This window comes from Drosophila erecta, unplaced genomic scaffold (genome assembly GCF_003286155.1).
Source record: "Drosophila erecta strain 14021-0224.00,06,07 unplaced genomic scaffold, DereRS2 tig00000000-arrow-pilon, whole genome shotgun sequence".
Taxonomy (NCBI): domain Eukaryota; kingdom Metazoa; phylum Arthropoda; class Insecta; order Diptera; family Drosophilidae; genus Drosophila; species Drosophila erecta.
The window spans coordinates 10,071,543-10,088,195 of NW_020825194.1; the positions used below are offsets into that span (position 1 = coordinate 10,071,543).

The following is a 16,653-nucleotide window of genomic DNA, read 5'->3' on the forward strand; positions in this document are numbered from 1 at the left end:
AAAAAAAAATACAAAAAAAATTCAATTTTAAAAATTTTCTAAATTTGAATGCAGTTTTTTAGAGAACTGCGCCAGAAACATTTAGAGGTATGCCACTTCAAAATCCGATTAAGAAAACTTGAGTTATGGAGTATGGAACTTCAGCCTTGGGACACTTTTCAATTTTTTTGAATTTCTACTCATAATACATGAGAAAAATTCCAAAAAAATTAAATTTAAAAAATTTTCTAAATTTGAATGCAGTTTTTTAGAGAATTTCGCGAGAAACATTTAGAGGTATGCCACTTTAAAATCCGATTAAGATAACTGGAGTTATGGAGTATGGAACTTCAGCCTTGGGACACTTTTTAATTTTTTTGAATTTCTACTCATAATACATCAGAAAAATTACAAAAAAATTAAATTTAAAAAATTTTCTAAATTTGAATGCAGTTTTTTAGAGAATTGCGCCAGAAACATTTAGAGGTATGCCACTTTAAAATCCGATTAAGATAACTGGAGTTATGGAGTATGGAACTTCAGCCTTGGGACACTTTTTAATTTTTTTGAATTTCTACTCATAATACATCAGAAAAATTACAAAAAAATTAAATTTAAAAAATTTTCTAAATTTGAATGCAGTTTTTTAGAGAATTACGCAAGATACATTTAGAGGTATGCCACTTCAAAATCCGATTAAGATACATCGAGTTATGGAATTTAGAACTTCAGTTTTGGACCATTTTTGAATTTCTACATCATAACATCAGAAAAATATCATAACATTTTTGAAAAGTAGTTTCGTGCGGTTTGTGGTCGTAAGAGTCATCTACGCCTCTAGAAGCTGCAGGTTTAATCTCAACATTCTAGCTTTTGTAGTTCCTGAGATCAAGGCGGTCAGACGGACAGACGGACATGGCCAGTTCGACTCGGCTATTGATCCTGATCGAGAATATATAAATTATAGGTCGGAAACGCTTACTTCTGCCTGTTACATACTTTTCAACGAAATAGTACAGCCTTTTAATCTACGAGTAACGGGTATAATAATAACTCAGTAAAATATTATAATATCAAACATCTCCATGATGACTGAGTATTCCTCTTAGAGCCCCAGACTGACTGATTACGGCCGTAACTCATTCTGTATCAATATTTGTGGGAGTCACTCAAAAGCGAATCACTTAAAGATGTGTTGAAAACGAACTGTCATGTCTTCGGCTGCTCCATAAGCACCCTCAACCTTCATTAGTCGGCCCGCAGCGTATGACAAATTACGGACAATCAGCATAACAAAAGATCAGTTGGGCCAAAAAAAAAAAGATTAAAATCCGGAGACAAAGTATTGGACCATGTGTTGGACCTTTAGTGTTTGTTAATTTGGCCAATCCGTTTTCACACGCACCACAAGTGGGCGTTCACGGATGCCCACCCTCCATCTATAGGGTGCGCGACCCCAGACCCACCTACAACTTGTTGGGTCAACCAAATGTTAATCACCCAAAAGAGCTTAGCCAAAAAAAAGAAAAGAAAACAAATCATTTTTGGTCTGTGGATTTGAAATATGTAAAGCAAAGTGCGCAAAGTTGACGCAATCGACGAACGAAAATATTCACAAGATTTATGATCTCACTAGCTGTCTCGAAATCTAAGCCACTTTGTTACATAAAACTCGGGGTTGGGTCGGGCTCTAGAGTTGCAGATGCCGCGGCTGGATGCGACATAATTGATTGATATTGCTTGGCATTTTGTTAGCCAAAACGTATCAAATGTAACTTTCTGGCCTGAAAAATATAGTGGATCGAATAAATGTATACATTTGATTTTCTCAAGGCATAAACAAGATGGGAATACGCAAATAAAGAAACCAAATGATCTCGGAAATCATCTCATATTATATCGTTTGATGGATTGTATTAATATACGATGGCTAACTAGTTATCATTAAGCCTTAAAAAATTGGTCGTAAATCGAGGTGCCATTAATTGGCCACATCTTCATCAGACTACAGGGAAAACACGTTTTGATTGGGTTGATTGAAAGCTGAAACCCCATCAGCCAAAAAATGTTTTAAAATGGAAATATTGACCTTACCTAATATTTGTTTAAAATAATAAAAACATTTATTAATCCTTTTTTTTAATTTATTTAATTAGGTTTTCAAATAATTTTTTGATAATTAGTTGCCCACAAATTTAATTTGTTCTTGTATCTTTACATATACCTAATAAGATTTCTCTTTCTACAAGATTTCACTTACTTCACGCATCAATCAAAATCCTTCGATTTCCAAGTTTCCCAGACGTTTAGGGTACCCAAACTCCATTCAATCATGGTGAAAATTAGGCAAAGGAAAACTGGCTGCCATGGCATTGAACTATCCACAATGGGCCAAAATAAAAAGTGGGGGTCAGGAGTTCAGCCGGTAGCCGGAGCAGCAGCTGTCCAAAAACCAGAAGACAATCCCATAGCCTCTTGGTTTTTGAAGGCGTGACCACCGACCGCTGGACAATTAAGCTGCTGTCAAATGATTGATTTAGCTTACTTAAAAAGCAATTTTGTCTAATCCGGAACTGACAAGGCCCGAATGTAAATTGTAACCGAAGACCCCCGATGAAACGAGAGTGGATGGATGTATATGGGGGGATACCCCGACCCCTCGCAGCTAAAACACATTTGGATGCATATGATTATCCGGAGTGCGTTGGCAAATCTTTACTCGGGTTTCATGGAGTCGGTCCGAAGATTAGAGCTGCTTCTGCCGCATTCATATTTCACACCTTAAACGACGGTCTTCGATTGCCTTTTTCGACTATTTGCATTTTAAATTATTACCGCGGCCCTCATTGACACGTTTATTTCATGGGGCACAAAGGCCTTTGTCTTATGTCAAATCTATGCAATTTATACAAAATTTATTTATAAACAAATTTCTCGATTGTGCGTCGTGTTTGTGGCATTTAGTGAACTCGTTGCTCTTTTTGCTATTTATGATTTCATTTGCCGCCGCCAATCATAAATTCCTGGGAATCAAAATGGCAATATCGGTCGGGTGGTTCAATCAAGTGTCACAATAAACCTTAGCCCCCGGCTATGATGATGATTGGTTGCCCAGATGGATGACTTTATTATGCGGCCTATGGGAGATTTGTAAACGGTAGTTGGACTAAGGCGTGGCGAGCTGAATCAAGTGGCTAAGGTCACCACCAGTGGGTTGCCAAATGGAGCTCTGTGTGGGGGGTCACAATTGCGGTTGACTTGAGTTTTGGCCGCTGGGATCACCTCCGATCGGATGCCAATCCGTAACCGCAAAACTTCATTAGGAATTCAGTTCACTTAGCTCAGCTGTACAACCATGCAACATGTATTTTCCATTTGCCTTCCACTGGGAAAGACGGATTCCTTAAACAGCTCCAACAACGAGGATCAATTTTAATACTATATAGTATAAATAATATATAAGCATATATGCTTCATGTTGAAAGTGTGAGATTTCTTGAATATAATTAAAAGTCATTTTGCATCCCAATATAGAATTGGATGTTCTGAGTGTATAGTGGGGATACTCCTCCAACAACTCCCAGTCAAATGGCCCGCGGACCATCACGTTCAGCCAAAGATCTGCGCATGTGCAGCAGTCTCTGTGTCCTGGCCACAATCAAAATTTGTTCAGCAAGCAGAGCAGCAAACGACTTCGAATCGGAAAAGTCAAATTGAAAATTGTCAGTGAGGGGAAAAACGCATGGAACAGTTAGAAAAGGGTGCAAACGGGTTCAAAAGCTCACCAGGCGGCGACGGCGTCGAGGCGTCTCGCCATCATTTCAAATATCAAAAGTCACGGCGAAGAAAGCTGGTTTGCCACTCGATGCGATGCGATGCTCAACGTGTTCGATGTTTGGTTTTTGGCTCGCTTTTGTGGCTTTCTGTTGGTCTTTACCAAGCATTTGCCCAGTAATCTGCCGCTAAGAGATGTGAATCCCAGACTCTCCTCCCGGTGGCATGTGGAAACTAGTCGGGTGGCGGAAAGTGCTTTACACTGCCTGCCGATTTTCCATTGACAGAGGATGGGTTTTCAGTTCGACTCACCCGCCAACTGGTGATTTCCCAGACAGGTTACCAAAAAGGTGTTGTGCCAGCTACTATCATTGTTATGATGTTATTAAATGCAATGGTGCCTTACTAAGGCACTTATTAAAAATGCCTTACCTTAAAAAACCATTTTTTATTACTATAAGCAATAAAATATATGGTTTCGGTAAACCCTTTTCACTGAATATTTTTCCAATTAACTATAACTTGGAACACTTAATTTTCTTGAGCTGCATTTTCATTACATGTCTGCCATTGATGGCCAAAAGCGTTTCCAGGTTTTGCCTGTTTGGCAGTTGGATGCTCATCAAAGCCTCATCAAAGAAATAATTGCAAGTGGCAAAGTTGAGCGGAAGTGGAAAAGGCAGCCGGAAATCGAATATTGAAACATGCGTCTTCAGAAATGAGTTAATTTACATGCTGAATTGGCGCTAATGCGAGAGAAATTCGCGCCGTAAAGTGGCCCAAAAAAATTGGCTACTAGGAAGCTGAAAGCCAACTTTGATCTGCGGCACGTGTATGATTTGGCCCAAGCTGGCTGTAGGTGCTCATTTAGCTATGGGCAAGGATTTCGGAGGAAAGCGAAACCAGAGTTGGTTGAGTAATGCCGAGAAAGTTTAGCCAGATAGCCCAAATCCCAATAAATGTAAATGTATGAAACTTAATTAGCGCCCAAGGGAGTGCAGCTCCACTAGAATACCGTTGCGTCATGGACGGATGGCTAACCATTAAAGGTGTAGTAAAGTAAATTTGCAGTTGGCCAGCAGCCAAGTTCAAGCTTAAAACTAAAAACAACTCGAGATGGCCATAATGAGCTTTCATTCATCGCCAACTGACAACAACCACATCTGCAGCATCTTCGTCGGGCCATGGTCTTATGCTTTTGTCTTCGGCCAGGAAACCGCGGTACGATCGTGGCTCAGTCTGCATCGAGCGTTCAGACGGTTTGGTTTGGTTTGGTTCAGTTCTCCTCTGCCAGCGGTAAGCCGCCCCAGCGCTCAAAACCGAAAATCCGAGTACAGCTATAAGGCAACCTTTAAGCAGTAAAATCTAACTTACTCTGAGCCGCGAAAATTATCGGCCGGTGTGAACTGTTGTCCGCTAATTCGGAAATAACGATTCGAAATTTGGCAATTAATCGAAAATAAAGTGCAACGAGAAACGGCCGACAGCCAGCGGCATATTGGCATTATACAAATCAAATGTATATAATCCACATACAATAAAGGAAACGTTAGCAGCTAATTCGCATTTGATTATTTTATGTTTCTGCCTCAATTCAAATATTACGATTTGATTGCGTGCATCGTCCAAAAGCGAAATAGAGAGTGTGGTGGAGTGGTCATCAAACCATCGGATTACTGCGCTATTAAATTGGATACATTTCCCCAAGATACATAGCCAAAATGCTGGTGGTAAGTTTTAGCAAAGGGGGCTACTCCTGTCTCCAGAACTCTTTGAACATATTCTCTGTTTCTATTTAATATTTCTGGCAAATATTTGAGCTATGATTTAGATTTTTTTGTAAGCTTATTATCAAAAAAGGTGCATGGCTAGTGATATTTAACTAACATGGTTTTAGTTGAATCTAAAAGCAATCCCCTAACTGTTGAATCAGAAAGTTTGAAAAACGAATCTCAAAGGAAATTTCACCTGTCTCGATAATTAAATTACTACCAATTAGTAAGACATCTGACCACGCCCAAGTTTGGCACATTAGACATACGGGTGTGGGAGTTACGGGTTTTGGACTAACAGCTGCGATAGCCGCCAATCGATCAGATAGCCCCATCATGAATTTATGCATGGGATTTCGACGCTTTTGGCAAGATCATGTTATTGAAAGTCATTTGCCAAGTCATTTGTGTAATGGGTTTTTAATGCCGTTTAATGATTCCGATTCGGAGTCAATAAAACAATTTAATTAGCGACATGTGAGACGCATTTAATGCGTTTGCCAGCTACCGATTGCCAGCTACAGTTCCAGTTGTTTTACGACTCCTAATTACTTAAAGTCCATTTGGTGACCATGCCTGATTAGGACCGTTAAAAGTGGCTTATAAAGTAGCGACTCACAGGGCAAAACAAGAGGGTATGGACTTCAGCCACAAATGCTAGTTGGTGGTTAAGCCCAAGTAGATTGAGCAACACATAAAGGATTTATGGGCCTTCTGGCCCGCATGTTGGCCAGGTTAAGGCCCACACCCCAGGCATATCCGATTTCCAGCTTACGCAATCGACACTTTATGGCCAAATTCAAATGGTCAGTGCCAGTGCGACCTGTTAGCCAGCCAAAGTTGAGAGTTGGCAGCAGCCTTCGCCTGGTACCGAGCAACCGGATCGACTCCCATTCCCAGACCCAAAAAGCATAAAAAACCAATCCCTGCCCATCTACCAAGTCATCTGTGAAGACGTCCCAAAACGCCAGATGTGTGTAGATGTCTGCCGTTGTTGACATGCAATAAAATTTCACTTTTCACCATTGCATAATTGCAGTTTGACAATGCTTAAAATTGATTATGCTGCGTTTTCCTTTTTTTTTCACATTTCTGTTTGCGTTGGCAAAAAAAATACGGAGGCTTCCTTGCCGGCCGCTGATTTCTCCAGCCCAAAATTAGCCAACAGGTCATAAATCATCCAGCGGCAGTCAGTGTCAAGGGACACTGGGGGTTTCTCCCTATGTGCTTAAAAACTGAAATATTTGTAAGGAAATATTAAAGCTTAGGCAATAAATAGACTACGAGTTGTGGAACCTACCCATTAAGTTAATAAAAACAGTGAAGACAATGCCCCGACAAACCCCTTCAAAAACAAAGAGCTTTTTTTTTTCGTAATACTTATTTATAATTTCTTCAATTGACGCTTTCATCAATATAAAAAACAAAAAGAAAGCTAAACAAAACTTGAAGCCAATTGTATTTTATTATTATATGTAAATAGTGACACAACCAAATTCCCGAGCTCATCTTTGTAAACTACCTTTATTATTCTCTGATGAACAAACAACAATAAAAATAATTTCCTAAAGTCTTGTTAACCATTCAAAAAACATATACAACTTTGTAGTTATTTCTTATCCACATCAGTTTTATTAATAAAAAACACAATTGGCTTAATAAGAAAAATAGTTTACCCAAAAACCCTGCACCATATCCGCAGCTCAAAATATTACACAAAAATAGATTTTTATCGATTTTAGCATACGTGAGTTTCACCCGGTCTTTTCAATTAACGTTTTTAAGTGCCCCGAGGCACCGATTTTCACAGTCATTGATCAGGGAGCTGGAGTATTGTTTGATTTGCTTATCGGAACTGTTGACCCGGCGCTATTGTAGGGTAACAAAAGTAAAAGTACCACACACTCACTCACGATCAGCGCTTCATTCACAAGATATCCAATTCATGGATTCATCAAGAAATAAATAACAAGAAAAAACCGCCCGCACACTGAGCAGCCACATATAATATATCGTGCGAGGAGATCTGTATCTTTAGCCATGGTCTGCACGAAATTGTGCAATTGTCAAAATAGCAATTTACAATTTACCATATGATAAATGGGCAACGAAAAGGAATAGGGAATGGGCATGAAGATACTCCTCGCATAAATCAGCGCCACTTGTAAAGTATAACTGTGCAGCCGCTGAGCAAGTGCAGTGGATGAGTTGGCGGTCATGCAATGCTTTTAGGGGGAGTTTAGTGACGGGTTCGTTGCCTAAGTCTTTTGTTTTGTAAACCCATCGACGCATCTGCCGCCGAAAAGGTCAACAGCAGCATTTCGAACGGCAATTGTAGATAGTTTTCAAAGGGAACTGGCACACGACGCTGAGCACATACAATGTAAGCGATTTACATAATAATATGTAACTATATAGACAGGCCAAACAAAGGTGGGCATAAAAACATTTACCACTTCCACTGGCCACCGATGATCTCTGCACCGGCAGCATCTTCATCTCCATCTTCACCTCGACTCGACTTGGCTTGGCTTGGCTTGCCTGGGCTCTTCCTCAACATTCGGATCTTCAGAGACCAGATGCCCGGGCATCGATAAAAGTGAAACCGAAATTGGCGAGTACACAGCCCAATGATGCCATTGACATTGCATTTTTGTCTCAACGCGCCATTAGATGTAAAGAGCAAAACAAAAAGCGAGGAAAAAAAAATTGTAAAAGAAAACACAGAGATTTCCCTCCAGCCCCTCCTTAAAATCGGAAGCCCAAACAATAGGCAGACATTACGCGAGCCACCAACAAACAAACAGAAATTGTTATAGGATGGAAAAACCTTAACGCCGTGTCTGCGACTGTATGTATATGCCGCGGAAATTTATCGTAATATGCGCACATTGGTAATTTTGTCTTATTTTTATTATGAAATGCTGTGTGGCTAAATAAAAGCCGGGAAGATGGCAAAAAGCGTTGGTCAATAAGCGGAGTCTACGGATTTTCACTCAGCCACTAATGCCAGCGAGAGTTTGGCGTGGCAAGAGACATATAAAAACTATAACCTGTTGTAACAGACGGCATAATATTACTATCATTCGCCTGACAAATTCAATTTAATGCCCAAACTTGAACTTCAGCCGTTCAGCTGCTTATCGGTGGTCCATCAATAAACTTGACCTCTGGCCAATCAGCCAAAAGATAACCTTTGCGTTTCTGCGATCTGCCATAGTGGATATGGCATGTATCTACAGCTGCTTACACGCAACCAAAACCCAATTAAATGCACATAAATATGCAAATAACAGTCAGCGAAATGGGCCCTAATCGAAATGTAAACAGCTATGAATTCGATTTCAGAGTAGATCCCCTCACACATCGCGCTATAACGTCGCATTGGTCAATCGCCAGCGATCCAATCAATGCCAATCAAAACTCAAAAGCTCGCTTCCATGTCAAAGCAGCCTAGGCCCACAGATCATAGATTACATCGATATCACGTCGAAACAATGCCACAAAATGCGAGATCAGGGCGCGTCAGCCTCGAAATGTGAGTGTGAAATTATTCAAATGCCCGGGACTTGCTGTCTGGCACCGAACTGGATGGCTCATTTGGATCGAGATGGCAGAGAAGATGCTGCCAGAGGCCCACACACGCAATTGCGGAGGTTTTTTATGGCCCCGTGGACAACGAAGCTTGGTAGCCACAAAGGCAGTTAAAAGCCCGTAAAATACTGTAACAAATTTATTGAGCAACCAAACTCGGGGGGAATCGTCATTGATAAAGGCTACAAAGTGGTAGCCATAGAGCATCGATTTGTGCATACCCTCACAGAGTTCAAAGGAAAATTATGGTTTCGTTGAGGTCTCGGAGAAAAAGTCGTGTGAGTTTTTCACATCTCTATTACATTTTTAAGAATCAAATAAGATTTACTTATAATTGTTAATTATGTAAGGTTATACCAAGCTGATAGATCTGGAAATTGGATTAGCTTGTATTTATTCAAACCATAAAAAACATAAAGGGGATATACTCGTAAAGCAGCACGAAACTATTTTTATTGACAGCTCTATTTGGACATTGATACATTTTGACTGCAGAAGATTTCTGTAATACCTTTTGCTCACGATAGTTCCTATTGTTTTAATTATCAAGCGAAATTTGCTTATGAATACAGTCCAATTTGTATAACTTAATAATATGCCATTTACAGCAGCTTTATGAAGATGAATATACCCAAATAGGGTTTCCTTTAGATCCATAAATCGTTTATTTGGGCGTGAACTGGTCTTTTAATATAATATAGTTGCATTTTATGGTTTTGCTGGGGCAGCGGGATTGCAACATTACTTTTACAGCATTAATATTCATGCTGGGCCACATACTCGTAAAGCATGAACACCAATTTGCACCAACTCGCCGATTGGCGACAGGGGATGGGATCTCGATGGGATTGGGTTGGGAGTTAAGAGCTGGGAGGTGGGATTGCGTTATATGGCGAACTGTTACATACAGAGCCAGATAAACAACTTTCGGGTCCGGGTCTCGAAATTCGGGGTTTATCATCTAGCAGCTGCTTAATAATGCGTGGCTTGTGGATATGGATGCAACCAAGCCACCGGTTTGAGCAATGCTAAATGCAAAAATGCAAAATGCATCTGCAGAATGCGAAATATCTGAGGTGCAGCGCGGGGCTCAGCAGGCGTGAAATTAATCACAATAAAAGCTGAAAAAACGGGGAAATCCAGCAGCAAAAGCCCCCCTCCAAACTGACAGCTCGAATTACTGGCATACGTAGTATGTATATGACGTACCATATTTTCATTGTTGTCCAGTGGAACTGGGTTACCCAGTCCGATCCGCACGTCGAAAGTGAAGTTTCGGTTTTTGGTCAGTTTCGCATTATGCAATTGGCTGCTTCTTTTGGCTCGAGGCAATATTTGCTTACCTCAAGTGGGGGAAAACAGTGAAGAAAACACTTTTAGCCCACACACAAAAGATACGTAAATTATATAGACGGCTCTGAACATTATCCATTGAGGTATTGCTAATTTATTGGCGTTGTCCGATTGTTGTTAAATCACTTTTTACACTTTGCCGCATGTTTGTGGCCAATTTCTGTGGCTATTCGGGCCTTTTGCGGAACCCCGCGGCCAACCAAAATAATTACGGATAATTAAAGGAGTTTTATTATGGCGCTTTACGCGCTTGTTAATTTCGTGCATTTACCAAGTGAAAATTCATACATATAGTATATACGAGTATGTATACATATTCGCCAAATTAAAACGGAAATATGCGTCGTCTTTTGATTGGGATTTTTAGTTTGGAACTGGCGCGAATTTAAAATAGAGAAATTTTCAACGTGTTGCAGGGCTTGTAAGCCTTTGGCCATAAAACAATTAAAATTTGCTGCTTAGCTATGCATCACTCATAGAGTGATTAGTGCCATAACTTTCCTTTTACATAATGTTTTTAAGAATATTAAATGATTTTGATGGTATTTCACATGAAACCTCATGTTAAATATAAAGAGTTACAGCTCGAGTATGAATTCGAATTTTGTTAACGAATAATCAAGAAATCCACTCAAATGCCACAGATATTTACTACTAAGCACTTCCGCAAATGCTGCCTGGAATTTTCGTGTTTTGAAGTGGCAAACATAGCAGGGAAATGGCCCGAAATGAAATAAATGGAAATGCTCACATGCAATTGAGTCCCGCGCCTTTAAATATATGTGGCTACAGAGATCCCCAACTGACCATTACAATTTATGATGATTGCTGTTTCTTTTTGCTGTACCAGTGGATCCTCCTTCCCCCATATATTTTTTTGTATAAACCTTTTCCAGCCGATCCGCGAAATCAAAGCCGGTAAACTTGATTAGCTTAGCGCCAACTTGACGCGACTGACGGACTTTTCGACTATTTGGCTGACTGACTGAATGCCCACGATGATTTCCATAGTGAAATTGACGCAAATGAGCAGCCAAGCAGGCATGGCCATCGATTTTGTTGGCCAAAAAGCGAAAAGCACAAACGGAAAGTCAATAGCAAGTCAATAGCAGTTGTGTGGAGAAATGTCTGCCAGACGAAATTATTTCCCATCAAAAGTGGTTGCCTCCTGTTCGTTGGCGTGGTCCATTATGCTTTGCCCTTTGGCAGAACTTGAACTCTGGCCTTGGTTTTGGGCGGAAGGAGGGCGGCAGTAAAATTGTGAAAAATTATGGTTATTTTCAGCAGCTTATATAGTGTGAAAAGAGTCGACTCATGTTCGATATTATAGCAATGGACTTCAAAGGAAACGCCTTCGGTGTTTTGAAGGCGGACAAGTAGAAAGTTTAAGGGGCGAACTTCAGCCAAAAGTGTTGATCAGAGTTAAAAGATTTACTCAATGGGAAAGATTGATTACTTGTAGGGGACTAACTGAAAAATGAGCTTTGGGCATTGACCTCATGCCACCAAATAAAATTAATATTTCAAGCGATTCAATGCTCAGCAATACAGTCCTCAAAAATCTAGAACCTTCTAAATAACAATTATATATTTGAGCATTGAAATCAAAGAGATTTTCAGGCACCTCAAGATATTTGTTTTCTGTGCAAAGCAACGATTTATGCAACATTGGCATTGCAAGTGACTGGAATCCTTGCTGCGAACCCAATGGGCTTTTCATTTTATCTACTGCTGCTGCTGATGCCGATTAAATAATTTCCACTCAGGCAACGACTTTACCACGATTGTTCAAATTTGGCCAACAACGCGGGGTAATGCCAAGTGCCAAGTGGCAACAACGTGACTGCCACACAAAAATCCTGGGCACCCAAAGTGAGCCCCAAAAACGCAGACCGAAATTCCAAATCCAAATCTGTAGCCGAAACAGAAAAAACAAAACCAAATCAAAGCGGAAAACTCACGTAGCTCCGGCGACAGGTGGTCAGATGGTTTGCTTTTCCTCCGCTCGTTGATGCAACAATTAGCCTAAGCACTTGGCCACAGCCAAACAAGAGTTGCAACTTGCTGGCCAATTTGCAAACAGTCCAAGACTCCAATCGCATGAAAACCCACCAGGAATCAATCGTCAAGCTGTTGAAAATGGCAAATTGTGCAAGGCAATGGCTAAGAAAATGGAGAAGGTAAAGGCCCAAACGCAGCCTTAGATTCCCCAAAAAAAAACAAGAAATCCGAATACCATTAATGGGCAGCAAAAACGAAGTATAATGCGTTATGATTTTCCACCGGCGCAAATGCCGGAAAGATTACCTCGCCGAGATTAGCGGACTTTGGCTTACAATAACGAAGGGGTCACAAACTACAGACGGAGCATGCATTTTCCACTTTCCAACAGCTTGCAAAAGTTTCCCGCAATTGGGCTTGGCTTCTAATGTGGCGAATAAAATGCACTCGAAATTACGAAGCGCTCAATTAATAAAGTATCTTTTTAGTTCAGGAAAATCAGGAAATCAGGAAAAATTATATAAAAATGCAGTCACAGTTAAAATTCAAACCAATTTTATAGACATTTGTCACACTTCAATTCGCTAACTATACGTAACTAGCACAATTTTTAGTAGGTACTCTACATTTCATACTAGAGCATTCAAAGTAGGTTTACTAGCCTACTTGGACCGGTTAGAAAATCGGGTATTGGCCATAACATAACATAACCATTAGTTTAAGATAAATGAACATATCATAATTTATAATTTCCCAACAAGTTACAACATTTTAAAGAGATAAAAAGTTCGAAAACATTCCGACAAAAGCCATTTTGACTAATACCATGCAATTGGAATTGGTTAAGGTGTCACAGGCAATTAGCCCAAGGTGTCTCCAACTAGCCGTGCACCAATTGCCATTAAAGCAAATGAGGCCTAAAACTAAGACGCCCATTATGAGAAGGCTGTCGAACTTATTAAGTTATTAAAATTTAAGCGTGACCATTAATGTTTCCTCTTTGTTGGCTGCATCTTTATATCTTTTTTTTTATCTCGTAAACAGAGACATTTGAACAGCCTACCTTGGGCTTTGCTGGCGGTTCTTCTGCTGGCTGCTCTAAAGCTCCATGTGACCAATGCGGAAACCAGTGGCAATCAAAAGGAGGTGGAGGTGGAGAGTGCCAGCACGGAGAGCAACGAGATCATTCCCAGGGAGGCCATCCAAAAGCTGGACTACTCTGTGAGGCAGGCCTTACTTCGCGCCATTGATAAGCTGGAACAGGAGGAGGCGGCTGCTACGGAAAGTGGTGAGGAAAGTGCCAGAAGCAGCGGTGCTCATTCCCTGCTCCTCCGAGCAGAGACCTCCACTCTGCCATCGCACCGCGAAAAGGATGAGATTCTGGAGGAGAGCACCAGGGGAAACGATCCAGAGCCTGTGGTGCCCACTGTACAATTCTACACGGCCACTTTTGATGAGAAGAATGCCCAGGAGCAGCTGCTCTCCTCCTTTATCGATCGCTCCAAGCTATGGAAGAAGACTACGATCAGGAAACTGAATCAACCCGCCGCTTCCCTGCCCCTCGAACCGAAATCCACGGAGGACGAGGGTCCAGAGAATCGCCAGCTCACCCGGAGCGTGGATAGCTCCAGTTCCGGATCCGGATCCGTGAGTAGCAATGAGATCTCCCACGACAGCGGCAGTCACGAGATCAAATTCGAGATCAGCAATGTGAGGAAGACCAGCACGCCCACGACAACCACGTCCACGAGTACGACCACGACCACTACGCCTAGACCCCGCACCACCAGACGTCGCACCACCACAACGTCGACGACCACAACCACAACCACTCCGAGGCCCACCCACAATGAGGATGGGGAGAACATAGAGCTGGTGGACAAGCAGGACATTCGCATCCAGGAAGCGCCACTAGTGACCGCTTTCACGGTGGATCTGGACGAGCGTGGCACGGCTCAAAAGTACCGCCCATTGCTTGCGGGCAATCAGCTCCAACAGCGCACCAACTTCGCAGCACCACAGCAGCAGCAACAGTTGTCCCACATCGGACCAACCATCACTAAGCTGAATGTTTTGGAAACAGAGCCACCGGCTACTCCGCTGCCCACACAGTTCCCTCCCACAGGCAGCAGCACCTCCACCACCCAGATCAGTACGAGCACCAGTGCCGGCGGTGGTTTCTCCACCACTCCTGCCTTTCTGGCCAGCTCTACGAGCAATTATGTGAAGGTATGCTGCTTAAAACTATATCACAACATCTTAGCGACTAGCAAATACCTTTTGATTGATGTTTTATAATAATAATAATTCCTCAATAATAATATTAAATGAATATTTTAGCAGGAGCCTCTGAACAATCTGCCTGAGCCACCCAGTGTAAATAATTACCTGATCGAACGCCAACGCGCTCTGGAGCAGCAGATCTTCCAGTTGAAGGTCCAGGCACAACAGCAGCAGGCTCTGATCCTGCGCCAACTGAAGCTGCTGGAGGAGCAGACCCAGAGCCGCTTCCAGGGCTCACCGATTGCCCAACCCAGCACATTGCAGCCACAGCAGCAACAGCAGCAGCAACCGCAGCAGCAACTGCCGCAAGTACAGCAGCAACATGGTTCGCTGGAGGCCATTCAGACGGGTCTGCAGCCGCCCACTTTGGGCGGGGGTTACTCCATAAGACCTTCGGTCGAATTTATACCCAGCACACACACCAAGACTGTTATTTATCCCACATATCCAATTGAGCAGCAATTGCCGCTGCGCGATGCCGTTTCGGGTCATAAATTCGCCCTGCACAATGGCAACATAAACGCAAATAACTTTCAGAAGCCGCCAGCGAATGCAGTGCAGCAGATTTTCCAAAATTTGCAGCAATCTCTGCAGAAATCGAACGAAAACTCTCAAGTCCAGCCCTCTAATCAGTTCAACTTTGCACCGGCAGAGGCGTCGCAACTTCAGGCCTTGCCCCATAACAATTACAAGCCATTTCAACAGCAGCAGCAGCAACAGTTGCTGCTGCCCAACTACGTCAGCAATGCGGTGTTCCAGCAGCAGCAAAATCATCAGCAGCAGCAAAGGGCTCGACAATTCCGCCAGGAGACAGGAGTGGGTAACTTCGGATTGAACTCCAATGTAGAGATTCAGCCGAGCAACTCTTTTGCCACCACGATTGTTAGCCAGCAGCCTGGGCTCAATTCCAATCCCAGCCTGGAGAACCAGAACTTCTACAGGCAGCACTTGACGCCCCAGTTGAGCAGCCAGTTGCAGCAGAACGCGCAGCAATATCTGCAACAGCAACAGCAGCAGCAACAGCAGCCAAATGCCAGCGGCGACATTAGTCCAGGTAATGCATACTATAAGAGCAGACCGAGTGGCCCTCGTGGCAATCATCTTAGTCAATTTAGCAGCTTAAGAAATATTGACGAATTGAAAGTAATCAGTAAAGTTTTAGCTCTCAACCATGGGATACCGCAGTTCGCGTCACAAAACCTGCACTTCAACGGGGCCTTTTGAGCACTTGCACCACCAAAAAACCACCATCCCGCACCACAACCAGCACGAAACTCCAAACACCTCCTGCTCCTGAGTCCATTTTACCCAGAAATAGATAACTACCGCCCCACACGTTGACATAAGTTTTGCGTACAACATCTTTGTAAATATACAATCTATTTTAAAGCATAAGCATCGATCTAAGAAAAATATAAAAAAAAGAGCAGGATGAGCAATGCGGAGGTTATGAGGAGGTAATTATGGTAAAGCAAAGTGTTGAAATGTAACAATTATTTATTTTCTATGTGAATAAAGTTTATCTTAAAGTACAAATTGAGCTTGTTTTTTGATCTATCTACACCAGTGCGATGCTAAAACGAACAGAGATTATACGAAAGGCTGCAGTTTGGAAGGAACCACTTACCACCCAGGAGTTTGTACATCTTGTTTCCGCTTTTACCACTTAAGCTCACCCATCAGCTTGAGTTATAAAATATTTACAAATATTTAGTAACTAAACTAGGTCGTAATCTCAACTAGTCTAACTTTTAAGTTTGAAATGTATCTAAATAAAGTGGTTACATGGTAACTTTCATTTATATAACAATATAAAAAACTGATAATACTAAAGCAAAAAGATTACTTAGTTGTCTATATTTGCAATTCGTAATTTTCATAAAGAGTTAAATAGTTT

General features: G+C 41.7%; 1 protein-coding gene across 1 annotated transcript; it reads left to right on the forward strand.

Moving 5' to 3' along the window:
* The first annotated feature begins 4,970 nt into the window (after positions 1-4,970).
* LOC6555181 (transcription factor SPT20 homolog) lies at positions 4,971-16,292 on the forward strand. Its single transcript, XM_015153865.2, has 4 exons — positions 4,971-5,483; positions 13,518-14,702; positions 14,814-15,810; positions 15,919-16,292. Exons 1-4 carry the CDS (start codon positions 5,475-5,477, stop codon positions 15,978-15,980), a joined length of 2,253 nt encoding a protein of 750 aa, XP_015009351.1. The 5' UTR covers positions 4,971-5,474; the 3' UTR covers positions 15,981-16,292.
* The last annotated feature ends 361 nt before the right edge of the window (positions 16,293-16,653 follow it).